This window comes from Triturus cristatus, chromosome 6, assembly GCF_964204655.1.
Source record: "Triturus cristatus chromosome 6, aTriCri1.1, whole genome shotgun sequence".
In the NCBI taxonomy this organism is placed as follows: Eukaryota; Metazoa; Chordata; class Amphibia; order Caudata; family Salamandridae; genus Triturus; species Triturus cristatus.
This window is the reverse complement of record NC_140589.1, coordinates 23,086,014-23,112,645: the sequence shown is the minus strand read 5'-3', so window position 1 is coordinate 23,112,645 and position 26,632 is coordinate 23,086,014. Positions and strand designations below refer to the sequence as shown.

The 26,632-nt window shown below is 48.8% G+C and overlaps 1 protein-coding gene across 1 annotated transcript in view; it reads right to left on the bottom strand.

Moving 5' to 3' along the window:
- Window positions 1-26,632, bottom strand: part of CUL9 (cullin 9) — a 751,325-nt gene that overhangs the window by 150,671 nt on the left and 574,022 nt on the right. The window contains exons 32-34 of the mRNA XM_085610160.1: window positions 15,836-16,205; window positions 14,471-14,611; window positions 12,428-12,592 (exon numbers count right to left, since the gene is read on the bottom strand). Coding sequence (XP_085466286.1) covers window positions 12,428-12,592; window positions 14,471-14,611; window positions 15,836-16,205 — 676 coding nt within the window. The remainder of the gene's footprint in view (window positions 1-12,427; window positions 12,593-14,470; window positions 14,612-15,835; window positions 16,206-26,632) is intronic.

The following is a 26,632-nucleotide window of genomic DNA, read 5'->3' as shown; positions in this document are numbered from 1 at the left end:
ATGCCCATGTGTGTGCTATCTAAATAAGATAAACTGGAACAGATAAAGGTAGCCGGGGAGGCGGGTGGGCGTGTGTAGATCTGCAGCTCTACATGCCAAGAACAGATGCATACTGGTAAGTAGCATATTCCGTTCGAGGCATATGAGCTGCAGATTACACACTTGTGCATAGATTATATAGCAGTACCCACCGTTAGCGGCCACCACCCGTATCTGTTGCAGTGGTTTGAAATAACGTTTTGAGTACAGCCTGGCCCACACTAGCTTGTTGCTTAGTTTGCACATCTACACAATAGTGTTTAGTGAAAGTGTGCGGTGTTGACCATGTAGCTGCTTTGCAGATATCATCTAATGGGATGTTCCCTAAGAATGCCATGGAAGCCCCTATTTTTCGTGTAGAATGGGCTTTCGGGGGAATGGATAGTGTTCGCTTTGCCTTATGGTAGCAGATTTGAATGCATTTTACAATCCACCTAGCTATCCCTGATTTTGAGATGGGGTTACCTTTGTGTGGTGGAGAGAAAGAAACAAACAGTTGTTTGGTCTTACGGAAAGGTTGTGTTCTTTGAATGTAGTAGAGTAAGGCTCATTTGACATCCAGTGTGTGAAGAGCCCTTTCTGCAACGGTCTGTGGTTGTGAGAAAAATACTGGTAGTTCTACTGTTTGGTTTAGGTGAAAGGGAGAAATGACTTTAGGAAGGAATTTTGGGTTGATACGGAGAACAACCTTGTTATGGTGCATTTGGAAAAAGGGTTCTTGAATGGTGAGTGCTTGTATCTCACTGACCCTTCTAAGGGAAGTGATGGCTACAAGAAAAGCGGTTTTCCATGTTAGGAATTGTAGTTCGCATTTATGCAGAGGTTCGATGGGAGGCCCCATTAGCCTTGTGAGAACGATATTTAAGTTCCACACAGGTGAGGGTGGCACTCTGGGGGGAATTATTCTTTTAAGGCCTTCCATTAAGGCTTTAATCATAGGTACTCTAAAGAGTGAGAAATGTTGCCTGTTTTGTAGGTAAGCTGCAATAGCTGCGAGGTGTAGTCGAATGGACCTATAGGCTAGATTGCACATTTGTAGGTGGAGTAAGTAGCCTATTATGTGTTGAATGGACACGTCCAGTGGATTGATGGTGTTTTTATGGCAATATACAACAAAACGTTTCCACTTGGCGGCGTAGCACGCTCTAGTGCTAGGTCTTCTAGCTTCTCTGATGACGTTCATACAGTCAGGGGGAAGATTTAGGTACCCGAATTCTAGGACTTCAGGAGCCAGATTGCAAGGTTGAGCTGCGCTGGGTCCGGGGCGTTTGATCTCTCCATGGTTCTGGGTTAAGAGCTGTGGAGAGAGGTGTAGTTTTTGGTGCGGTACTAAAGAGAGTTCCAGCAGTGTGGTATACCACGGTTGTCTGGCCCACGTTGGAGCTACTAGGATTAGTGTGAGGGAGTGTTGTTGTAGTTTGCGCACCCATAGTGGAATGAGTGGGAGAGGCGGAAAAGCGCACGCAAATCTGCCTGACCAGTTCATCCATATCGCATTTCCTTTGGACAATGGGTGTGGATATCTGGCGGCGAAGCTTGGGCATTTGGCGTTTTCGTGGGTGGCGAAGAGGTCTATCTGTGGATGCCCCCACATTTGAAAGTACGGGTGAAGAACTTGCGGGTGAAGCTCCCACTCGTGGATCTGTTGTGTCTGCCTGCTGAGCAGATCTGCCACTGTGTTTTGGACTCCTGGGACATGCTGAGCTAGGAGAAAGATTTTCTGGGGTATTGCCCATCTCCATATGCTCTGTGCTAGGTGAGAGAGCTGTGGAGAGTGTGTGCCGCCTTGTTTTTGAATATAATACATGGCTGTCATGTTGTCTGTTCGGATCAGGACTGCCTTGCCTGAAATTTGAGTTTGAAAATATTTAAGGGCTAAGAAGATTGCTAGTAACTCCAGATGGTTGATATGGAGTAACTTTTGTTGAGGTGTCCACTTGCCCTGTGTGGTGAGATGGAGTAGATGAGCTCCCCAGCCGGAGAGCGATGCGTCCGTTGTCAGTACTATTTGAGGAACCGGGTCCAGGAACGGTCGACCTTTGGAAAGGTTTGTGGTGTTCCACCACTGCAGAGAGCGATGGGTGCGACTGTCTACCAACACCAGATCTGTTAATTGACCCTGGGCCTGGTTCCATTGGCGCGCGAAGCACTCTTGGAGAGGACACATCTGGAGTCTTGCGTGAGGCACTATGAAAATGCAAGAGGCCATCATCCCTATTAGTTGCATAAACACTGGAGCTGGAAGGGAGTGTTGTAGTATGAATTGTGTGCGTAGAGCTTGAATGCTTGCAATCCTGGCAGGATTGGGGTAAGCTAGTGCTCTTGAGGTGTCTATGGTGGCACCGAGGTATTGTTTTATGTGGGATGGTTGGAGATGGGACTTCTGGTGGTTTACTGTGAAGCCCAGCTGGTGGAGTAATTGAATGGTGGTAGACATGTGTTGTACACACTGATTGTATGACCTGGCTTTTATCAGCCAGTCGTCTAAGTATGGGAAGACGTGGATGTGTTGTCTTCGCAAATGTGCTGCTACCACTGATAGGCACTTGGTGAATACCCTTGGCGCTGTTGTGACTCCGAACGGGAGTACTTTGAATTGGAAGTGTTGTCCGTCCACTACAAATCTGAGGTACTTGCTTTGTGCACAGGAATGTGAAAATAAGCGTCTTTTAGGTCTAATGTGGTCAAAAAGGCATTTTGGGAGAGTGTAGGAGAGTAGGGTCTGCTTTCTATGTTCACCCCCACTTTTTGCTTTTGCTTTACTGGTTTTCGACTTAGATGTGGCTGTGGGCCTGCTAATCAGACCCACAGCCCTGCTGTTCTCTCTCTAAATTAATACTATGTACTTTAGGTGCATAACCCATTTGGATAGGATCACCTTATTGGCCCCTGTACAGTGTACACTAGGTACCCAGGGCATAGGTGTACCCTAGGCCTACCAGGGGCTGCAGCATGTATTATGCCACCCCTGGCCTGGCCTTCCATTCTGACACAACTGGCTGATCACTCAGCTGGGGCAAGGTCGTGTAATCCCCCCTTGCTTAGGTGTAGTATTCCTATACCTAACTTACATATAGACACATGTGTACCTATCAGTCACTCCTATGGCAGGCCTTAACAATCCTGGAGGCAGAGTGCTTGGTAACATGTGAGATGGTGCTCTAGCATGAGCTGAGCCTGTCTGCAGCTTTCGGAACCAAGTCCTTATAGCTGTTCTATGATATAGCCTACCATATACTCTTAAAGTGCCTTATAATCTTAGACGGTTATGGTAACTATGGTTTGGCTTTATCGAAACATGTCGTGTAAGGTTTCTAACACTGTGGAATAATACCCCCATACCATTTCTGGACATGAGGATATTATTCCCCCCTTCTAGAGGGAAAGACATGTTAAAATCATACTTCACTGTTAGCCTCTGACCAAAGCCTCAGCATCACAAAATGGATGCTGCTGCCACGACACAAGTCTGACCTCCTGCAGCTGGGAGTGATCCCAGCCAGGGAGGCCTGGACAATAGGTTTCCTGCTTGGGGAGGTGCTAGCACCTCCCCAGACAGCCTTTAGTGTATTGGGGCAGGGTGGGCTGAAAGGAATGAGACATGCCTGGGGCACACAAGGTGTTCCTTGCATAGTCCAGTTCAAACCGGCGCTGGGGCACTCCAGCCCCAGCTCTGGCGCGAAACTGGACAAAGGGAAGTGGGTGTAACCACCCCCTCTCAGGTCCCACCCATAAGGCGTGACCTAGCAGGTATCCCAGCCCCCCAGATTAGTATAAGAGTGGGAGTTGGGCCTCAAGACTTTAGATTATCCTGAACCTGCAAACTTGAACAGAAACTCTGGACCTTCGACATTCGACGAAAGAAGAAGACTGAAGAATCTCCCTTGTGGCCAAGGAGTGGCTACCCTGTGCAAACAGGCACCATCAAGAGACTACCCTTTGCTTTGCCCACGTTCTACGAGGAACCGACTGCAGAGCCCGACCAGAGCCTTGACTTCCAGACTTCTCCGACCCTGATCCACATCCACAGCAAAGCTGAGATCCGTGGAGGCGACGAGCGACGTGGGACCGGCTACCTGGGAAAAGAGGCTAGTAACTTAAAGCGCAGCTTCTGAGGCACCCTCGAAGTTGTGCACCGGGGATTGAGAAGCCCCAACCCCAAGCACCATCTGCACCGAAGATCAGCCCCCCACACTCCACGAGTCCTGCGTGGGGCCCTTCTGCATTTTCCTGCTTGCCGCGTCTGTCCGGTTGCTTGCCCGCTGGCTAGTGGCCTTTGTGACGACGCACCCTGAAATCTTCTGCGCTGGTTTGGCTCCTCCAGCCTGGCTTCCGCTTCTCTGCAAAGAAGAAGCACCCCAGACCTTCCTGGTCTGCACCAGAAGCAAGTCCTCCGTTCTTCGTGGGTTCCGCTTGCCAAGGCTTGGTGAGTCCTAGTCCAACTTCGACGCCGCCGACAGCAAGAGCCTTCGTGGGACAGCTCGTCTCCTGGTCCTGGTCGTCCTCGACGCTTCCTGGTCCTCCTGGCTGCAGCGACAAACTTCACCTTCACCTGCAATCTTCACGACATCGCCTGGTTCCTTCCTGGTTCCACGTGGTCACTGGCTAGTGACCTTGACTCTGCCCCTTCTGCTTGCAGGTCTCCTCTCTTCTTGATCCCAGCCTTGGGATCCACCGGACACTCTTCACTGACTGCCTGTCAGCATCTTTCTTCAGGCATCCATAGGAGTCGACGACGAAAACCGACGCAACTTCACCCCTATGCACCCGCAGCCTGTGGGCTAGGTAACTTGGGTACTCCGGTGCTCATCAGGATAGTGACTATCCTAGTGTCTAGTTTTCCAGTCTCAACTTCCTAGCTACTCCGGAAGTGTCCTAAATCTACCGTTTTCTAAACTGTACTATTGCTAGTGACTTTTACGCATTACGCGTGAGTGTTTCCACTCTGCACACGAATCCCGTGGGCCTCCCACTTCCTAACTAACGCTAGTGTAGTGTAGCCCCAGCGATTCCCTAGGCCTAGGCCTATTCTATTTCCGTGACAGTGGTCCTTATACCACTTACTTAGTATATGGTTTGCGTGGCCCCTAGGGCCTAACTGTATTACTTACCTGTGTGACTTAATGTATGCTTAAATAAGACTGTGTTGTACTTACCTCTAATCTCATAAAGAGTGCTGAGGGTTTGACTAGAATAAATACACTTTATTTTATATATATATATCTGTTGTGGTGTCCTTTCATTTGGTACTCAAGGGATTATATATGGTATCACAGCTGGCTTCACATGCCATTCAGAGTTTAGCCTAAGACTGCTCTTGTCCATGCTACCACTAGGATAGCTGGTCTATAAGGTTGACTTTACAACCAATCACCATAAGGGTATTTGGACTGATATAAGGTGTACACTAGAACTAGTGACATCATACATCAGGCCAACTTCTCACAGAGAGGAGCGGAAGTACCTTTTGAAGCGTTACCATATGAAAATGGTCGGAGTGTATGTATGTGTTTAGGGGCCGGAGATGTAGGATGGGCCGCAGAGTCTCGTCCCTTTTTGGTATGAGAAAAAATAGGGAGTAGACTCCCATGTTTTAATGGTTGGTAGGAATGGGTTCTATTGCCTGTTTTTGTAGGAGGGAGGTTACCTCCTGCCTTAGGAGTATTAAATGTTCTTGTGACATTGGGTGCTGCCTGGGTGGAATGTTTGGGGGGTAGATATTAATTCTAGGCAGTAGCCTGATTGAATTATCTGTGCTACCCATTTGTCTGAGGTGATGGTAGCCCAGACGGGGAGGAAATGTTGGAGTCTGCCCCCGGCCGGAGTGGAATGGTCTGGGGGGAGCGGGGGGGGGGGGGGGGGGGGGGGGGGTATGGGAGTCATTGGGTAGGCGTTGTGGCAGAGCGGGCGTTGTTTGTTTTGCCTCTGCCTTTATTATTGTTACCCCTATAGCTGCCTCTTTGTTAACCCCTCGTGAAGGTGGACTGAGTGGGAGATTTGTACGAAGTGGACGCGGTGTCTGAGGAGTAGCCTCTAGATGTACTTCGAAAGGAAGAGCGGCGAAAGGAGCGTCTAGGAGGGTGTGACTGTAAGGCTCCCATGGATTTCGCCGTATCCGTATCCTTCTTCATTTTTTCTAGGGCCTCATCCACTTTTGGGCCAAATAGATGTTCTTGGTCAAAGGGATGGTTAAGGACGGAGTCTTGTACCTCCGGTTTAAACCCTGATATTCGTAGCCAAGCATGGCGACGGAGGAGGACGCTGGTATTGATGGCTCTGGAAGCTGTGTCTGCTGCATCTAAGGCACAGCGTATAGAGGTGTTAGTAATAGTCTTACCCTCTTGAATTAGTTCGTTGGCCCTAGCTTCATACTTTTCAGGGAGGTGGTGCATTATGCTTTCTAACTCGTCATAATGTGCCCTGTCATATCTGGCCAATGGCGCTTGAGTATTGGCGATACGCCACATATTGGCTGCTTGTGACGCAGTGCGCTTTCCGGATGTGTCCAGTAGTTTTGACTCTTTGTCAGGTGGTGGTGCTTCGCCTGACGCCTGGGAATTTGCCCTTTTGTGTGCAGTGGACACCACTAGGGAATCTAGTGGCGCTGGCCTTGATGTAGGAGGGATCTGTGGGGGCAGCTTTGTAATTCTTTTCTATGCGCGGGTTAATGACCCTGGCCCTAACTGGGTCCTTAAAAACTTCTGGCGCATGTTTTACCACTCCTTTAAGCATAGGTAATATGGAGGTAGACCTATGTGTGGTGTCGAATGTGTCGAGGAGGAAATCTTCCTCCACGGGGTCGGTATGCAAGTCTACCCCGTGATAGTGTGCCGCCCTCTGAAGTAGATGGTGGAACCCCAATGAGTCTTCTGGTGGAGATGGCCTGGAGGGGTAAAGGTCATCTTGTGGGACGTTGGGGATATCCGGGATATTGTAGTCGTCCAATGGGTCTGGGGATCCTGTAGGAGTGGGGTCCCCTGTGGGTAGGTCCTGGGGAACATCCCCTGTGTCATCATATGGGTCCCGTGATCATCATCGTGTGGAGAAGGGGTGGGGGAACGATGAGGTTGGGGTGGAGAAGGCGGAGGGGGTTGGGGTGGAGAAGGCGGAGGGGGTAGAGGTGGAGAAGGTGGAGTGGGTGGGGAAGGTATTATGAACGGAGAGGTAGCAGAGTCCTTCCTCTTTGGAGGCAGAGGTGGAGCAGGCTTCTCCAAATGTCTCTTTTTGGAAGAAAGTGTCAAATATCCAGTTTTTGGATCCTTGGTGAGTGTTTTTTGCAAGGGATCCGGTGTAAATAAGTCCGGTGAGGCTGGTCTGTCCGTCGGCGCCGAAGGCGTCGGGGCCGTTGGCTTTTTAGGCTTTTCCGTGCCGGTTCGTAGTTTGGAACCTGGTTTTGGAACCTCCGGACACTTGGTCGGCCCCGAGATGGATTTCGGCCTCGGATTGTCGGTGTCGGTGGCCTTATGTGCGGAGCTCGGTGTTGATATGGAGGTCGGCTTCTTTTTCAGTGCCGAAGCGTGTTTATCCACACCGAGGATAGGCTGGCTGGAGCCCGAGCCGCCCATGGCTTGCTTGGCTTCTTCACCGGCCCCGAAGGTGCGGTGTTGGAAGCAGTGTCCTTGGTCTTGCCTAGGCCCGTAAGCGAAGGTGTGACCGGAGCCTTTTTCGGTGCCAGCAGGGGTGTGTGAGGGTGTGGGGGAGGGGAAATCAGTACTCACAACCCTCTGCGCCGGGGTGATGTCCTCCACATCTGAGTCGTCGGCCTCGGAAGCGCTGATGAGGCCCTCTTCGGTGTACCGCTCTGGAGCGTCGATGCCTTCTCCGAAAATGTCGTCCGGAATCGTCGTCGAGGAGTGCGCCATAGTTCTTCTGGCTCTTCGGTCCCGAATAGTCTTTTTGGACCGGAAGGACTTACACGCCGGACAGTCTTGAGCCTCGTGTTCAGGGGAGAGGCAGAGATTGCATACCTCGTGGAGATCGGTGTGGGGGAATTTGGACCCACATCGAGGGCACTTTTTAAATGGAGTCCTTTCCATTAGCCAGGACCGAAGCTTGGAGAGGCCCGAAGGCCGCCGTCGACGACTGGAACTGAAGGTCCGTGCCGATGAGAAGGCGCGTCGAGTGGGGGAGATCGCGATCGAAACAATACCGCGGTTTGGGGTGAGGATTGCGCGTCGACCGTCGAACTAGAAGCTGTTCGGAACCGGAGCGCGAAGATCACATCCGAGCCCGATGGCGGAAAAAAACAATCTGAGGATGGAGCCGAAGCCCATGCGCAATACGATCCAAACTCGTGACTTCCAAAGACTTTCCATGAGGAAAAACAAACTGCAAACATCCGGGCCCAACACCAGATGGCGATCTATGCACAAGTGTGTAATCTGCAGCTCATATGCCTCGAACATAGGTCTTTTAATCCAATATCCTTGCTCAGCACCAATGATTTTGGTTGTTTTGGTTTCGACAAAGCTTTAGGAGGGGTCTTGGAGGAGCTGTGGAGTCAGAGGACTTTTTCGGCTCCGAAGATTTATGGTCTTTTTTCGGTTCCGAAGATTTGCTCTTTCTTGGCTCCGAAGATTTATGGTCTGATTTCAGCTCCGAGGGTTTATCCTGATGGTGTTTCGGTGTAGAATGTTTGGATTTTGGTACCGAGGATGGTAGTTCGGTACCGGTGCGTGGCTGGCTCGGTGCCGAGTCGCCTGAAGGCTTGTCTTTGGATTTCGGAGCCGAGCCCGAGAGCGGGGTATCTGAAGGTTTATCACGGTGTCGACATGGTGTTACCGGAGCCTTATGTTTTTGAGAAGGGATAGGGGTTTCGATGTCGGTACTCACAATTCGTTGACCTGGGGTAACCGTCTGATCTTCGACCTCTGATTAGTCGGCCTCGGAGACGCTGATGTCTTCATTGTCCGGTTCTTGTTCCTCGGGATCATCGGGCCTGCATCGAAGATGTCGTCCTACACCGAGGTAGTGGATCGAGGCATTATGTGACATCGAGCCTGGCGATCACGTATGGTTTTCTTCGATCGGAATGAAGCGCAGGCCAGGCAATCTTTATCCTCGTGTTCTAGAGAGAGGCAAAGGGTACAGACCTTGTGGAGATCAGTGTGTGGCAATTTAGCACCACACAGGGGGCATTTTTTGAATGGAGTTCTTTCCATTAGCTGTAGGGCCTGATGGCGCGGATAGGACCAACGGCCCGAGTCGACGACCGGAATCGAAGGTGTTGAGATTTTTGTTGCATGCGAGTCGAGGAGCGCGATCGAAAAACAATACCGTCGAGCGGTGAAGGATTGCGCGTCGAAGGGGAATCGAATACAACACCGACCCAGAGCACAGCAGTTTACATCCGAACCCGATGGCGGAAAAAAACAATCTGAAGATGGAGTTGATGCCCGTCCGCACTATCAACATAAGGAGGAGTCACCTATCTTGTGACTACAAAGACTTCTTCCACAAAAACAAAGTGCAAACATCCGAGCCCAACACCAGATGGCGATCTATGCTAAAGTATACAATCTACAGCTCATATGCCTTGAACATATTTTTTACTTACGGTGAGTCAGATCCTGCTACTCAGCGTCCAACCACCAAGGCAGTGGTGCGGTACTGGTATGTCCATCTCCATCAGGTTCAGGACGAGAAAAGCCAGGTCTTCATCAATCTCCTTGAATCCAAGTGTTTATTTCAGGCTTGGAACTTTGCCAGAAGTGAGCTCCATATTTTGGCAGCTTGAACTGAGAATGAGGTCCCATAGATCATTTACGTCTTCTAATGGGTGCAATGTCCCACAGATCATTTACGTCTTCTAATGGGTGCATTTTTGGGAGAATCTCAAACTTTGTAAGAAAACTGAAGCCGTCCATTGATTGCCTTGGGAGGAATGCAGAATATCTTCAAAATAGATCTTTTAGCTCCATAGAGACAGAGAAGGGTCTTTAGGACACGGGAGATGCAGGCTCTTTACTTTATATGTTGGCGTTGAGACTTCTTTGAAGACATCTCATGTCTAAAGCTGTGTCTCCATTGAACAGGAAGAACAATTAGGCCAACAGCATACCTCAGCTGTGATAGGCCGAGGGATTGAGATCCTGAATTTGTTGACGGACACCCAGATGCAGGGAGATGTGCCGTATAGTTTGCAGAATTTGAAATGGAGGTTTAGCTACCTAGTTAACATGAGAATTAATAGAACGCCTCCAAGAGGTTTCCTATTTATTTCCAAACTCTATGTAGTGTTCCCAGTTCTTTAGGCCAGGTTGTGAAATGATTTTACCTCCTCCAATCTCTCCAGGTCAGAATCTAGGTCTGTGCTAAAACAGAGGTATTGCTTGTTGGTGACAATGAAAATCCCTGGGTCACTGATCACGAGAGTTGGGCACCTGTCCGCAGCCCTTATCCACAGTTAACCACTTCGCTGCGGCGCGAATTCCGCCGCAGCGCTGGGGGGGTTTGGGGGGTTTGCGGCACCGCCATGCTCATGACGGAACCACGCGGTCATGAGTCACGGGTGAGCTGTGCTCATGACGGCGTGGTTCCGTCATGACTCCACCCACTTGCGCTAATCGCCCGCACAGGCGGGGAATTAGCGCCGCGTGGGAGGAGCGGCCTCCAACGGCCGCAGCATGACGGAACCACTCCGTCATGAGCACACAGCGCCCGTGGCTCATGACGGAGTGGTTCCGTCAGAAGCATGCAAGGGGTTAATAGCTTAAGATTCAAATTTGACTCTGACCCTTAACTTTATGGCCAAATAAACTCCGGCATGTCCATGTGGCTCTTCTCTCCTATTTCACCATAGATGGGTCAAAGGAGACTGTCGGCCAATAAATGGTCATGGCTTGACTTCCTCAATCCCTTCTGCTTAGACTTAAAATAATAAGGCCTAAACCTACTTCAGGACGCGCAACCAGGCACAAGGTCCGAGTTCCTAGATTCTCCCACATTACCCCTGTACGAGACTTTGCACTGGCGTCTCACAGAGGTATTTCCTTTAAAACTCTCCGCTTGAACTACACTATCCCTGGCGCTTCACATTGTTACAAGTAATAAAATGCTTAACTATGTACACTCCACCTTCCTCATTTTACTATTGCGAATTGGATCTAGTTGTCGTCACTGATTTTGATCACCATATGATGAGCAGATGGGGCATGTAAGTGTATTAGATTTCATATGGGACTCGTATGTTTACATCATGGAGGAATGCGAATACATCCTAGTGCTGGGGTGATAAGCCTGAGTATTTATGCCAATATGCAGGCCTGGGACAAGTAAGGTATGATTTTTGTTCTTCTTCTGACCTGCCTCCTTTGTCCCTTGTTTATGTGGACTCTTGCAGCAAGGATTCCAAGGTCAGCCCAGTTAGTACTGGTCAAGGTGTCAATATCTGTTTGCCCTAGATGGACCAGAGGGAGAATTTCACCATTGCTAGGCGACTGCGAGCAACACAGAAAGGTGCACTCTAGCAGGGAAAGCCTACACTGAACAGAGGGAAGGGGGGCTCCTGCATGTCTTACGCAATGACGGCAAGGAATCCAGTTTGTATGGAGGGGAGACCAGGCACGCTTACACCAGGGAGAGGCAGGTGACAGGGAACCCACAGGTGACAGGGAGCCCACAGGTGGCCAGGGAAGCAGCAACGATCTGTATTACAAACTATAACTCAAGTGGCACTACCACCAGTCTCATCATGGCCTCTGCTGAGGGGTCACTGTGTGCTGAGTGCAATGTCAGCAGATGTCAAGCTCCACTGACGAACACTATAGTGAAACCTTTGATGAACTCGTAGGGTTCAATGAAGGAAAGGCAGGAGGCAAAACAGCACAGTATTTTGAGTCCATGCAGAGGACCTCTGTCTCGATAAGGGATGCGTTGGCGGAATACGGGAGACCTTTCACAGATCGTTTGACAAGGAGACGATGGAAAGCCCCTGAGCCTGGAGTAACTCTGAAGCAGCCAGATCCGGGAGGGGCGTGTGTTGGGATTCAACCCTCTGCACACCTATGCGGCTACTATAAGACATAGGGTGACGACACAAGGCTAGGTTTAATTTTAGGACTAGTATTAGGCTTATGGTCAGTAACAGCGCTGTTTATGGAGTTAGCTTTACGAACACTCAGCAGAGATCTCATCGCTTGTCTGCCGTTCACTTGGCCCAAGTTCACCATAATAATTTCTCTATTGTGCGTTTATCGATTAAAGTAATAACCGCTGTAAATTTGCATTTGAGGTATTTACACATTGGTATGTTGTGTTTGACATACAGTTATTATAACCTACTACCAATAACAGCTAGCAGAGCACTCCTATTAAGATCGCTTCAGCCCTCATGTCAAGTCTCATCCCTCCCCAGCAAGCATCTGACCAGATCTTGGCTACGACTCACCTCCGGAAAGTTACAGTTGAAACAAGAAAGCCAGGAGCACTTGGAGCAGGCCTCGCCACTGCCAAGCCCTTCTTTACACAGAATCTGGTCACATCCCTGGGGGTTGGTGCACCACGTCAGGTTAGAGCAGCATTCCACATAGCCTCGCAGGAGCGCCTTCTCATACTAGAGAGTCAGAAGGAGAAGGGCCGGTGAGGAGTCTTAACAATTAAAGAGCTAAACAACATCATTCACAGCAGGCTTCCTGCAATCTACTCACAGGAGCAGCAATTGCGTGCTTGACTTGTTTGAAGTCAGTATTCCACAACTCACAGTAGACTTTACTCTCTGCTAAGCTCTAATTCCCATGTTGTATATTCTTGGTCTACATTTCACCTGCTACAGAAACATTCTTCCTTGTTCAACTAGTAAACCAGGCTCATCACCATGGCACCTTATGTGCTGCATGCACGCAGCAGACTGACACAGATTCAACACAGTATGTGCAGGTGGCACAACATTATAGCAGCTTCAGCTCATGCAAACTGTAGATCACACAACAATGGATGGACCTGGAAAACAGATCCTACCTTCTCCTTTACATATACACAAAAACATAACTTGCTCCCAAATTGTTATCCTCAGGTGTAACAGTCTAACTCACAAATATGCATCATAAATGCCAAAAGACCACCTTGGTGCTGTATCTTAAACAATGCCGCCTCCCTCCCTATTCGGTTTTTACCAAGAACTGATACTCTACACCCTTCCCTCATTTTGTCCATTCCGCCACCTCCTGCCAGGACCAATCCTCTACCTCCTCTCCTGATTCTATCCATTCCACCATCTTCTTCTAAGGCCTGATGCTCTACCTCCTCTCCTGTCTTCACTATGATCATTCCACCATCGTCTGCCAAGGAGCGATGCGTAACCCACCTATCCTCTCCTCATTCTGTTCATTCCCCCATATTCTGCCAGGAACGATCCTCTATGTCCTCTGCTCCTCATTCGGTCCATTCCACCATCTTCTTCTAAGGCCTGAAGTTCTACTTCCTCTCATGTCTTCACTATGTTCATTCCACCATCTTCTGCTGAGGAGCAATGCTGTGTCCCCTTCGCATTTCCTCATACTGTCGAGTCCACCAAGGATCAACGCTTTAGCCCCTCTCCTCCTCCTTTTCATTCCACCGTCTACCAAGGAGCAATGCTCAACTATCCTCTCCTCTTTCTGTCCATTCCACCATCTTCTGCCAGGAGCGATCCTCTACCTCCTCTGCTCTCCTCATTCTGTCCATTCCACCATCTTCTGCCAAGGAGCGATGCGTAACCCACCTATCCTCTCCTCATTCTGTCCTTTCCCCCATCTTCTTCTAAGGCCTGTAGCTCTACCTCCTCTCATGTTTTCACTGTTCATTCCACCATCGTCTGCCAAGGAGCGATGCTTAACCCACCTATCCTCTCCTCATTCTGTCCGTTTTACCATCTTCTGCCAGGAACGATCCTCTACCTCCTCTGCTCTCTTTATTCTTTTTATTCCATCATCTTTCTCCCAAGAACTGATGTTCTATCCCCTTTTCCTCTCCTTATTCTATGCATTCCACCATCTTCTGCTAAGAACGGACACTCTATCCTCTCTTCTCTGTTCATTTTGCCCATTCTAACATCCAATGCTGAGCAAAGATTATCTACCCCCTCTCCTCATGTGCATTCTACCATCTGCCACCAAAGACTAACACTCTCTCTCTTCCTAGGTATTGTTTCTGCCTTTTCCTTCAAGGATGGCACTTCTTCCGTTCTCTGACTCTCCCGGAGTACCGTTTGTTCCCTCTATTTCCAGTCTCCCATGACATGCACCCCGCCCTCCCCTTTATAAAACTCATTGTTCAGCCCAATCATGTCCGCCTTTCTGGCCACTGTCATTCCTCTCCCCTCCAAGGTGAACCTTGTTCTGACCAATGTACCCTCCAAAGGTGGCATTCTTGTCTTCAACCTTTCTAATCCACTGCTCTGCCTACAAGCGCCATCATATTCTGCTCGCTGGAGATTCAGCCTCCATGCACATACCTTCTCGATAATTTCCTTGGATGAGATGATGCTGCGGATGAACTCTGAGGTAGGCTGCGCGGGGCAGTCAGCAATAGGGCACGTGCAGTTTAGGACGAGATTCTGCTCGATCCGCGTCGTCAGGTATTCATTCCAACAAGACTGAAAATATAAACCCAGAGCAATTTCAACCACGCACCGAAAGTTCAGGGAAAACGATCTGCTGCCACACGTCTAGAGAATCAATTCAAAGCTTCCCCTTCTGCTTCCGAGGAGTAAGAACAACTCATCACAAACGTTCTATGAAATCCTACCAAGAATAAACCTGCATTTTTAAAGAGTGCTTGACACAGCAAAGCTTGCAGCGTCCTTATGAGCTTGGAATTAGCCTCAATAGAAACACTTACAAACCGTTTAAGAGACAGTAGATTCTGAGGAGTGTGAGACCATTACCTTGAGAGAAAGCGCTATATTATTATGTGCAAAGTTATTACACAAGGACACGCTGAAATTAAGAACGACATTCACTACAAGGTCAGTATCACTTGCCCTTGTAGGTCCTTCAGAAATAATTTCAAAGGTCTTGGTGTTTCCATGGTTTGTAAATTAAATAGAATAATAAAGATCTATTGACCTCAGAAGAATGACGGGTGAGATCACCCACCAAGATATAAAGCTACGACTTTCAGCTAATATACATTTCCACAAGGGTGAATTAGCATCTCCTGTCGTGTTGCAGCTATCCTTGCTAATGCTGAAGGCCCATAGCTCAATAACATATTTACTTGGGTTCAAGGCAGATCTGCGACAACAAGTTTGCACTGCCATATCCACTGTGAGCTCTCCTCTACCCTTCCATCCCAGACAGCACTTCACAGCCTAAAAACAAGACCACTCACCTGCAGAGCTGCTGACCAGCCATTCTGTTGCGATGCACGTCTTAACCCAAATGCAACCAACCCCTGCCAACATTCTTGTTTGTGCGTTTCAACTCCTGCTGTACTTCCAGACTTTCATGCACCTGTTCAGACTGGTGGTTTCTACGTCCAGGTTCAGGCTCGCCTCACGTCTGCCGGTCCCCGTCCCTGCTGAGCTGTCCTGTGCTGTCTGACCGCTCCTTCCTAGTTCCCATCCTGTTACCCTATCAACCTGCACCCAATGGCCTTTACCCGAATCAGAATATTGTGGGTATTGAAGCAGCACCACCTGCTCTTCACCAAAGCTTTTGGAGCTTTTTGTCCTTGCACGCAATCTACAATGTCCTAAATAAACATTCCACCTCTTTACTAGGTCATGCATGGCATCTGCCAAGCTAAGCCTCTATCGTATTCTTACAACACTCTTGGGGTCAGCTTTCCCCTCTGCAGAACGACGGATAAAGCTTACCTTGCAACATAAGTGCATACAACACAAGGCTGGGGTGCTGTCGTCCTGGGAAAGCGGACTCACGCACACAGGGCAGGTTGGCTGGACAGCCTGTGGGGCCTCTGGGTTGCGAACCTCAAGGCCAGAAGCAACGAGGAGTAACTCCGAGTCCTCTGTGTAGCGCTGGATGAGGAGGTCCACGTTCCACTTGCAGTGAATGAGGAGATGTTGAGCAATGTCTGCCTTGATGCTGAGTGTGTCCTCCACCTGCTTCACAGTCTGAGTCATCAGCAGCACCACCTCTTCTTGGCTCATAGTACGCCCCATCGGAAGCAACACCGTCTCCAAAACACCATCCTCTGTTCCACCGCCTTCCCCGTAGACATCAAAGCTGCACAGGGGACAGTACAGCAAGGAAAGAGTTACCTTACTATTTACACATGAAGTACTACTCGGAAACAAAAGTAACAATAATGCAACATTTCCTGCAGGAATTATATGTGCATGAAGGAGTGGGCAGAAAGATGAGGCGGTTGAAACCAAGTATCTGTTAATAACACACATGCTATGTAATTGCACATGTAGAGGATCAAAATAAAACAACTTACCTTTGGTAACAATGTATCTGGTGGAATCTCTGTTTCCGGTCCAGGGAGGACCTGGCTTGGCAGTTTGGGCTGGACTGCTCCCATGAGGCACAGGGTTAAGGCTGATTTGCATATGGCTGGGTCCAAACTGGTTTGGCGTGGTGAGCAAAAAAACGATAGATTAAACCCCGATCTTTGACTGGAGGGGAATGTTTGAATTATTCAGCATTCTGTCCATCATCTGTTCTTTTTGATTTTGTCGCCCATGGAGGGATGAGTATGCCCAGACATGGGCCCCGGGCTCACTACGTCACTGTATTCAAGCTACCCTGGCTGATCAAGGGTGATGTCTAGAAACCGGTAACAGGATGCTTGTTTCCAGTCCAGGGATGCCCTGGCTGGGCAGTTCGGGCTGAGCAGGGTCAACAATGATTTACATGTGGCTGGATCCAAACTGGGGTGGCGTGGTGAGCAAAAACACGACGGATTAATCCCAGAGCTGCGACGGGGGTGAACGCTTGCATTATTCAGCATTTCGTCCATCCTCTCTTCTTTTTTACTCAAGTACAAAGCAGCAACAAAGTACTCGCCGCTGGGTCTGTTGAGGTGGTGACCCACAGCGAAGAGGCAAGAGCACTCCAAGAGTGGTAGCTGGCTCTCACCGATGTTCCAAGACCCTACTTCTCTCCCAGTGACCTCCAGACTGAGAGAGATCCCTTTCAATTCAATTTGCCACAGCCAAGGTTTATTGGTAGCCAGTCCAGCCACTGACCCCTTCATTCTTCACTTCAATAAGAGGACACTCCACAGCACCCGCGACAGACGTCGGAAACGACCCTGCTTCTGTGTTTCTGCATCTCCTGTTTGGTGGTGTCAAATGTGTGACAGAAAAGGTCTTGGCATGACCATCATTCCTTTACGGACCGACAGGCGTATCTGTTGCGCACCCGGTGATGGACAATTCCACGTGTCTCTGCATCCAGAGTCTCTGGGCAAGGTAATCGACCACTGCATGTCGCACTCAGGTTCCGGGACCCCAAAGACCTCTGCTTTGAAAGAGTGGAAACCAAATCCAACTCCAAGTTTGCATTGGCACAAAACTCGCAAAAGCCTGTGTGCTTTTATAACCGAGCGCGACCTGCATGCCACCTGATTTCCCTCAGTGCTTGCAATACTTCATTGTTTGACGAAGACGCAGGTTACCACCGTGTATTTTAATCCCGATCGCAATTGTCTTTGATCAACAGTCCTGCCGGTCACCTGATTTTACCCCATTGCCTGCAGTACTAAATGGTTTGACGGTGATACAGGTCGCTGCTGTGTTATTTTTATAAATAAATTGGTGTGCATCTCCTTCTTGAGTCGTGTTGTCATTTATTAATCATTGTGGGCATTTGAAAATGTCTTGCACTCCTCTGTGCTACGCCTAAAGATGCTCAAACCCACTACCCACTAATAGAGCATTTTGAGATTGCATGGCAAGCCCTGTCCACTCATAAGGGAACCCCTCGACTCTTTACACGGTATATCTCATTTTGATATATCATGTAAAGAGTCAGCTTCCTACATCCGCCATCCCCATCGGCCTAAAGCCTGTGTGCCAATACCCAGAGGCTCTTCGCCCAAACCTCTCTCCCCTAAATGCTGAGCGGAGTCATGGTACAAAGAGGCCTCCATGCTGTGCTGATGAGTCCAGTATACTGTGGTGCATACCTTATACAGGGGTAGGCACAGATCAGCACCTCAACTCAAAATCCGACCGGGTGATGCCTCGGGCAGTGGACAGCATTTCACTTAACAGAAAGTTGGCCTGCTGTGTCCCTGCTTCCTTCCCTGAGACAAGTGAAACAAGCATTTGCAATGAAATAGGTCTAGTATTTAGGATAGTTTGAGCTATTGGCAATGTAAAAGACAATGCCTTTTATTTATGTGTTGTTTTTACAACCGATAAATAAAAGGCATTGTATTGCATTGTCATTTACAATGCCAATATCTTAAACTTTAGCAAATGCCAGACCTATTGCATTGCAAATGCCAGCACCTACGCGTTAGGAGAGAGCATGTCCTGACAAAGCTATTTGAGAAAATAGTGCTGGGAGGCAGTAATTATAGCCTACCGAGTAACAACACACGTAAAAAGGCTGTCGCCATGGGAGGTTACAAAATTAAACAAGGCGGTACTAAGGAGGGACTACTAAGCCTATTGACCAATAAACAGCAACAGTTTACAGTGGACAATGACTCAAGCCAATGAAAAATATGGGCGGAGCTTCAGGTCCCAACCTGAATACAGCATGGCTCGCAGAGAAGCGCATGCGCTGTCCAGACTCAACATAAAAAATACATCTCCTCAACTCTCAAGGTGAGCCGAGCTCTCGTTATGCGTGGGTGAAATGTTTCTGTATTAGGGGCCAGGGTGGCATGGAACTAATTGAGACAGTTTTCCAGTGTTCCCTGTAGCTATTGCACCTTGTCGCTGGCAAGAAGTTTGTCCGACTCTCTTGAACGGCGGTCGAAATGCAAGGTGACAAGGTAAGGGAAACAAACATGCTCGTCACCTATGTTTTTAAATATAATATCCAGAAGAAAATGCCACAAGGCACGGCCGCATTGTACTACATGTGGTTTGCTGTGTCTGTGAAACGAGGTCTAGATCGCCCCAGAAACTCAACCCTGCTGTCTCTTCCAAAGGCTGTAAGTTGTCAGAGATGTAAATTATCTACTTCTAAGACTAATTTTATCTGCAACTAATTTTAAGCACATTTAGTGTGGGCTGATTTTTTGGGCTGTACACATGTACAGGTGCACCAGGTTTTACTGCTCGCTTATTTCCTTGATATTACGCCAAACCGGTCCCTGCATGCAGCAAGCCAAAACACACTGAGTAATTGGAAAACACCTATACAGTGTACGAAATAGCCCTTTTGCTTCGGTTGTTACATGGTACGTGTTATTTAGTCCGTAAGAACTATTTTCTTTAATGAGTTTCTCTTACTGCAGGCAAAACATTATTTCCTGCAACATTCAGCGCGCTATGCGCACTTTTGCTGGACGCTTTTACAAAACAAAGCATTTGTTTGTCAAATGACAAACACGTGCTTCTTTGGGTAAAAGTGCCCCATACTGCCCTTAATTGGGAGCAGTAATGCATGGTTGTTATTCGAAACGTCTTATTAGGAAGTAATATTAATGCGTTGCTTTAAAACCAAAATTGAACACAAGTCAGAGAGACTGTTGTTTCTGGAGTGGGTGCCAGTTGAACAGCGTCATATTTTGTGTTCCTGGGCGAAACGGGAGAAATTAATTTCTCAGTCAGGGAGACCGGCCCATGTAACGCTTGACTCGAGCCTGTTCACTCACTGCCTCACAGCTAGCAGCTTTTTAGGTCTCGCCTGGCGTAAGACTGAGCAGACATGCGCAGTCTCGCTGGCGAGATTTAATGATTTAGAGGAGATTTCTGTAGTGGGCTTTAAGACCTGCCCCTCTTTTCCATTGGCTGGAGTCACCGTTTATGCTAAACGGTGGCCAGCCATTGGAAAAGAGCATCTAGTGACGTACACTTTTCTCTTTTAGAGCTGTCCCAGTTGGACTGGCTTTCTTATCTTTATGGGGCCATGTGTTTCAAACACAAGGCCCCATAAAGACAAGAAAACCTTTCATGCGTGGCCTGCCGCTGCCAACAACCCTCCCCCTGCACCCCCCTCCACCCTCCAGCAGAACCCGCTGGGATCCGCGAAACCCAGTCCCCTGGGATTTGTAAACACCCACGATGGCCCGCTACCCAGACTGTCTGGAAATAGAGGCGGAGGATGCGGACTCCGGGGCCCGATTCCTTCGCAGTGCATGGTGTGTCTGGTAGAGCTCAGGAGCAGCACCGTTCACTGCGGCCCCTTCATTGCCCAGGGGACCGCTCTGTGTGTCTGGCGAGGCCGAGCAGCAGCCATCAGGGCTCGAGGGGCCTCTCTGAGGGGAGCAGCGGCAGCCCCCTGCACGCCTGTTTTACTGCTTCGCGAATGTGTGTGTGGGGGCGACACCTTTTGTAAATATGGAACCTACATTTTTGATTCGTGTAAATTGAGGATTGCTTTGGAGATATAACGCGAAGCGTCTTCACCTTATTTTATTTTCCATCTTTTAAGAGAGAGAGAAATAGGAAAGACAATTGATTTGGAAAAATGTCGTATTTTTATTAGTGTCGGTCGGACACACGGTGAGCATAAAGACGTGTGTGTGGGTGGGTGGGGGGCTGGGGAGAGAACACCACACCGGACAGAAGCCTCAACCCCACGGGGACGTGCAGCGCACGAGCCCGACTCCTGCGAGGGGCTGACTCCGCCTTTGACCATTAACAGATGATGGGGACATTGCAGGTCGGCCCGGGGGAAATGGAGTTACTGCTCCCAATTCATTGAGGTGAGCTCCACTTTGACTCACACTGCGGGGGCGCAAACTGTAGGTGGAAGAGATTGCCCTTCACTTAAGGGACTACTTTGTCTGTCTTTTACGCGCTGAGAAAGGACTCTTTGCGCGCTACATTCACGGTTTAATCTTCTTCTGTTTGTTATTAATTATAGTTATTATTCCAACTTTAGTGTGATAATTATGAGCCGTGCGATGCAATAAACCAACAGTGACATATCACGAATGTATAGTTTAATAGCTGTAGTAAACTGTGTAACTGTGCTGAACGCGTAACATTATAACTGTAAGAGCTACGCAAGTATACTCAATTATGTAACTTTACTCCTTCTATAGCGCCTAGAAAAATGCATCTGTGCATCTATATTAACTGTACAAGTATAGCATCTTTCTAAGTGACTTAAGAATTCCTACTGAAGCTCACAGCGCTCCCTAAATGTAAACACATTGACTCGAGGCCGAGTCAGCTTGCAGCTGAGCAACGTAACTCCACTAAGCACTGAACTCTTTTTAGAGTGTACTCTGTTGACGTCCACTAAACGTTTAACAATATTAATCATACGCACAATCTGTCTATGTGATATATTGATTTCTTTTATAAACCACTTTCCATGCAAGCGCGTTTCCTGCAACCACAACATATTTTAGTTACCTACATTCCTTGTAAAACGAGCCACAAAGGAAGAAAGCACGAGGCGCAGATAAGAGACGCAAACACCGAGGTGCGGAACACGGGAAGAAAGGAGAGTGCGGGATTTGTACCCCCCCGCCCCCATAGGCGGCGCCTGTGTCAGGCTCTACAGGACGCTCTTCCTTGCTAAGAGGAGCGACAAGGTATCGCGACCTCTGTCCTTAAAAAGGAAAGGAACTTTATTCTAACAATTCAACAGTATAACCGTTGCACAGCGCAGAGTAGCCAAGTGTGAGAAGTTGGCCTGGTTTATGATGTTCACTAGTTAAAGTGACCACCTTGTACCATGCCAAGCAACCCTTATGGTGTGGTTGTAAGTCAACCTTTTCGGACTAGCTGCCCTAGTGGTAGCGTAGGCTAAGCAGTCTTTAAGGCTAAACTCGTTAAAGCGTGTTAAGCAAGCTGTTTTACCATATGTAACCCCCCTTTATACCAATGAAAGGACACCACACAGATATATATTCAAAATATATATGTATTTATTACTCAAAGTATCCCCTAGACTCTTTATGAGCACAGGAGCACAAATCGTTAAACAAGAAAGTATTACAATATACAGAAGTTGCACTTTATATGGATAGGCCCTGGTGGCCGATCAAACCATATACTAAAATAGTGGTATAAGTACCACGAACAGGAAAGGGAAAAGGCCTAGGGCCTCTAGAATCGCTGGGCCTACAAGGAGCTAACTTCAGTTAGTGACCAGGAGGTCCACGGGTCGCGTGTGCAGTGAGGAAAGTTACACGCGGGCTCCCATAGGTTTTCAATGGGTGCGTAAAAGTTATAAAGTTACTGCTAGAAGGGTCTTCTGAATGGACTACGAACTTAAGACTTAAAACACAGACACTAGAGATGTTTCTCTACACTTGGGCACCGGAGTGCCAGCTTTACCTCACCCACAGGAAGCAGGTGCATAGGTCTCGAAGTGCGTCGGGTTTCGTGTATCTGTTCAATGGAGCCTGATGACAAAGATGCTGCAGGCGGTCGGTCCAGAAGAGATGCGGTGGATCCAAGGGTGGATCGGAGTTGTAGAAGACCTGAAAGCAGAGGGGACAGTGTTCACAGTCACTAGCCAGTGACCGGCGTGGCACCAGGTAGGTACCAGGCGATGTTGGGTGCAAACAGGTGATAAGGTGTAGCTTGTCTCCGCAGCCACGTGGTCCCTGAAGGTCGACGACGTCCAAGAGTGGGTTCACGGGCTGTCCCACGCAGGCTATCGCTGTCGGCGACTCGAAGGAAGCAAACAAGCCTTGGCAAAAGCAGGAGTCGTGAAGAATGAAGAAAGCTGATGGTTCTGACCAGCAAGGTCAGAGGGGCTGCTCCTTTGGAGAGCAGCAGGGGCCAGTCTGGAGCAACCAGACCAGCGTCGTAGTTTTCAAGGTTCGTCGCCAAAATGGCCACTAGCCAACGGGCCAGGGACCGGGCAGGCGCATCGAGATGCAAAGTGCAGAGGGGCCCCACGCAGATCGTGGAAATGCTGGAGGGCTCACCTTTGGTGCAGATGCTGCTCGGGTGTTGGGATTCTCAGGACCCAAAGCACAACTTGGAGGGAGCCTCTGTTGTCGCGCTTGCAGCTTGTCGCTTGTCGTGGGTCTTTCAAGATGGCTGGCTCCACATGTCTCGGTGCCTCCACGGGTTCCTTCTTTGCAGGGACTGTGGATCGGGCTGTGTGAGGTCTGGAGGTCCAGGTCTTGTCGGGCTCCGGCTCCGGCAGGAGGCGGCGGCGTTAGCAAGATGGTCAATCCCTGACCATAGGGGAGATTTTCTTCTGTCCTCTGTGCAGCAGAGCGTCGAAGTTCCCGTCTTCTTCTTTGTAGTAAGTTGATTCCAGGATGTCTGAAGTCTTAGGACACAGCTCCTACCTTTAAGCGGATTCTAGGGGCCAGACTACCTGCTAGGTCCCTCCCTAAGGGTGGGACCAGGAAGGGGGGTGGTTACACCCCCAATCCTTTGTCCAGCTCGCCCCAGGTCCGGGGCTGGTGTGCCCCAGGACCGGTTTGAACTGGCATATGCACCGAGGCTCCTTGTGAGCCTCAGGCATGTCTGATTCCATTCAAGCCCTACCTGACCAATACACAAAATCCTGTCTGGGGTGGTGCACGCACCTCCCCTGGCAGGAAACCCTTTGTCCACGTCTCCCAAGCTGGAAGGACTCCCAGCAGCAGGAGGGCAGACTTGTGTCTGTGGTGGCAGCGTCCATTTTGTGGAGCTGAGGCTATGTCTGATTTTACCCGGGTTTCAGGTACTGTACATGTCGTGTCCCTCTAGAAGGGTGGAATGCTAACCCCGTCGCCAGAATTGGCGAGGGGTTAGTATTCCAATTCGTATGACACCTTACTCGACATGTTTTGATAAAGCCAAACCAAAGATAGCATTTAACCGCGAGGTTCATAATGCACTTAAGAGTATATGGTATGACGATATCTGGAAACGGTAGAAGGAAGTTGTTCCGACCACTGCAGACAGGCTCAGCTCATGCCAGAGCACCATCTCACATGGAACCAAGCACTCTGCCTTCAGGATTGTCAAGGCCTGCCATAGGAGTGACTTATAGGTTACCATGTGTCCCATTTAAGGTTAGGTATAGGTATACTACACCTAAGTAAGAGGTGGTTACACCAACTTACCCCAGCTGAGTGATCAGCCAGTTGTGTCAAATTGCTAGGCCAGGCCAGGGGTGGCATAATACATGCCTCAGCCCCTGGTAGGCCTTAGATACACCAATGCCCTAGGTACCTAGTGTACACTGGTACAGAGGCTCACAGGGTGATCCAATTCCAATTGGTTATGCACCTATAGTGCATAGTGTCAGTTTAGTAGAGAGAACAGCAGGCTGGGGGTCTGATTAGCAGGCCCACAGCCTCAATATGTCAAAAACCAGTGAAGCAAAAAGCAAAAATGTGGGGTGACCATAGGATAGCAGACCCTACTCTCCTACAGAACCCCCCCCCCCCCCCAAACGCAGGGACATTAAACTAGCCTTGACCAGTCTCGTCTTCATGTCCTAAGTGGAAGTACCTGGAGAGACCATCTGCATTCCCATGGTCTGTACCTGGCCGGTGCTCCACTGTAAAGTCCATCCCCTGTAGGGAAATGGACCACCTAAGCAGTTTGGGGATTTCACCCTTCATCTGATTTAGCCACAAGAGGGGCTTATGGTCGGTCTGAATCTTGAAGTGAGTGCCAAACAAGTATGGCCTCAGCTTCTTCAGGGCCCACACCACAGCAAAGGCCTCCCTCTCAATAGCTGACCAATTCTTTTCTCTGGGGGTCAACCTTCTGCTAATAAAAGCAATGGGTTGGTCTTGACCATCTACATTAAGTTGTGACAGCACAGCTCCCACACCCAACTCAGAAGCATCTGTTTGGACAATAAACTCTTTGGAGTAGTCAGGACTTTTCAGGATAGGTGCAGAGCACATGGCCTTCTTCAGGTCATCAAATGCCTTTTGACAGCTTACTGTCCACTGAACCTTTTTGGGCATCTTCTTGGATGTCAGATCATTAAGAGGAGTCACAATGGACCCATAGTTCTTAACAAAGTTCCTGTAGTACCCAGTAAAGCCCAAGAAAGCTCGAACTTGAGTCTGGGTGGTTGGAGGGGACCAGTCCTTGATGGATTGTATCTTACTCTCCAGTGGCAGAACTTGGCCTCCACCTACAAGGTGGCCCAAGTACACAACCTTACTCTGCCCTATCTGGCACTTAGTAGCCTTGATAGTGAGGCCTGCCTTTTGCAGAGCCTCAAGTACCTTCTTCAGGTGGATCAGGTGATCCTCCCAGGTGGAGCTAAAGACAGCAATGTCATCAAGATATGCTGCACAAAAGTCATCCAACCCAGTAAGGACTTGATTCACCAACCTTTGGAAGGTGGCAGGTGCATTCTTCAGACCAAAGGGCATCACCAAAAATTGGTAGTGTCCTCCTGGGGTTGAGAATGCTGTTTTGGCCTTAGACTACTCCGCTAACCTGATTTGCCAATAGCCAGCTGTCAAATCAAATGTGCTCAAAAACTTAGCAGAAGCCAGTTTATCCATGAGCTCATCTGCTCTTGGAATAGGATGTGCATCTGTCCTAGTGACAGCATTGAGTCCTCTGTAATCCACACAGAACCTCATCTCTCTCTTGCCATCTTTGGTGTGAGGTTTGGGGACCAGAACCACTGGGCTAGCCCAGGGGCTCTCTGAGGGCTCAATGACACCCAGTTCCAGCATTTTGTGTACCTCAGCCTTTATACAGTCCCTGACGTGGTCAGGTTGCCTGTAAAGTTTGTTCTTTACAGGAAGACTGTCACCAGTGTCCACCACATGGGTACACCAGTCAGTTTGACTAGGTATCAGTGAGAACATATGCTGAAAGGATTGTAGAACTTGTCTACATTCAATCTGCTGATGCTCAGTGAGGTTGCCTCCAAGGGTCACTCCTTCAACTGAACCATCTTCAGGGTTCTGAGACAACAGGTCTGGGAGAGGGTCACTCTCTTCCTCCTGTCCCTCATCTGTAGCCATGAGCAAGCAACTACTAAGATCAGGGGGGTGGCGGTTTTGGCACGACGAGGTCTCTGTACTTGTAGAAGGACTAGTCAAGATGGTGCAGGCAGGTGGGCAATTGTTGAGGTAATTTTAAACTTTAGGTGCTACACAATATGTACGGTTTATGGGGCAAACTTAGACGATCCGGCAGTTTTGCACCACCTGAATACTGAGTTGGCCCTGTACCCTAACCCTACTTTTCTCTGTGGAGATTTCAATATCAATTTAGCGGTTAGTATTAATCTATCTACGGACCAAAACTATTTTGGGAAAAAGCCCAGGGTGTTCCGGGCATTACAAGCCTTAGTGCAAGAGCATTGCTTGTTGGACTGCTGGCAGTTCCATAATCAATTATTAGACGGATTCACATATTATTCGGCCCCACATAATAAAATGTCCCGGCTAGATTTTTTTTTTATATCTGAACAGTTGGTTTTGTCATCATCCATCGCACTGCATCCAAGGGTATTATCTGATCACAACCTACTTATTGTGGAATACACTCTCCCACAGAAGGTACTAGAATTCAGGGCTTGGACGTTCGAAAGAAAATTGCTGACAGAACAGGCCTATATAGACCATATGAAAT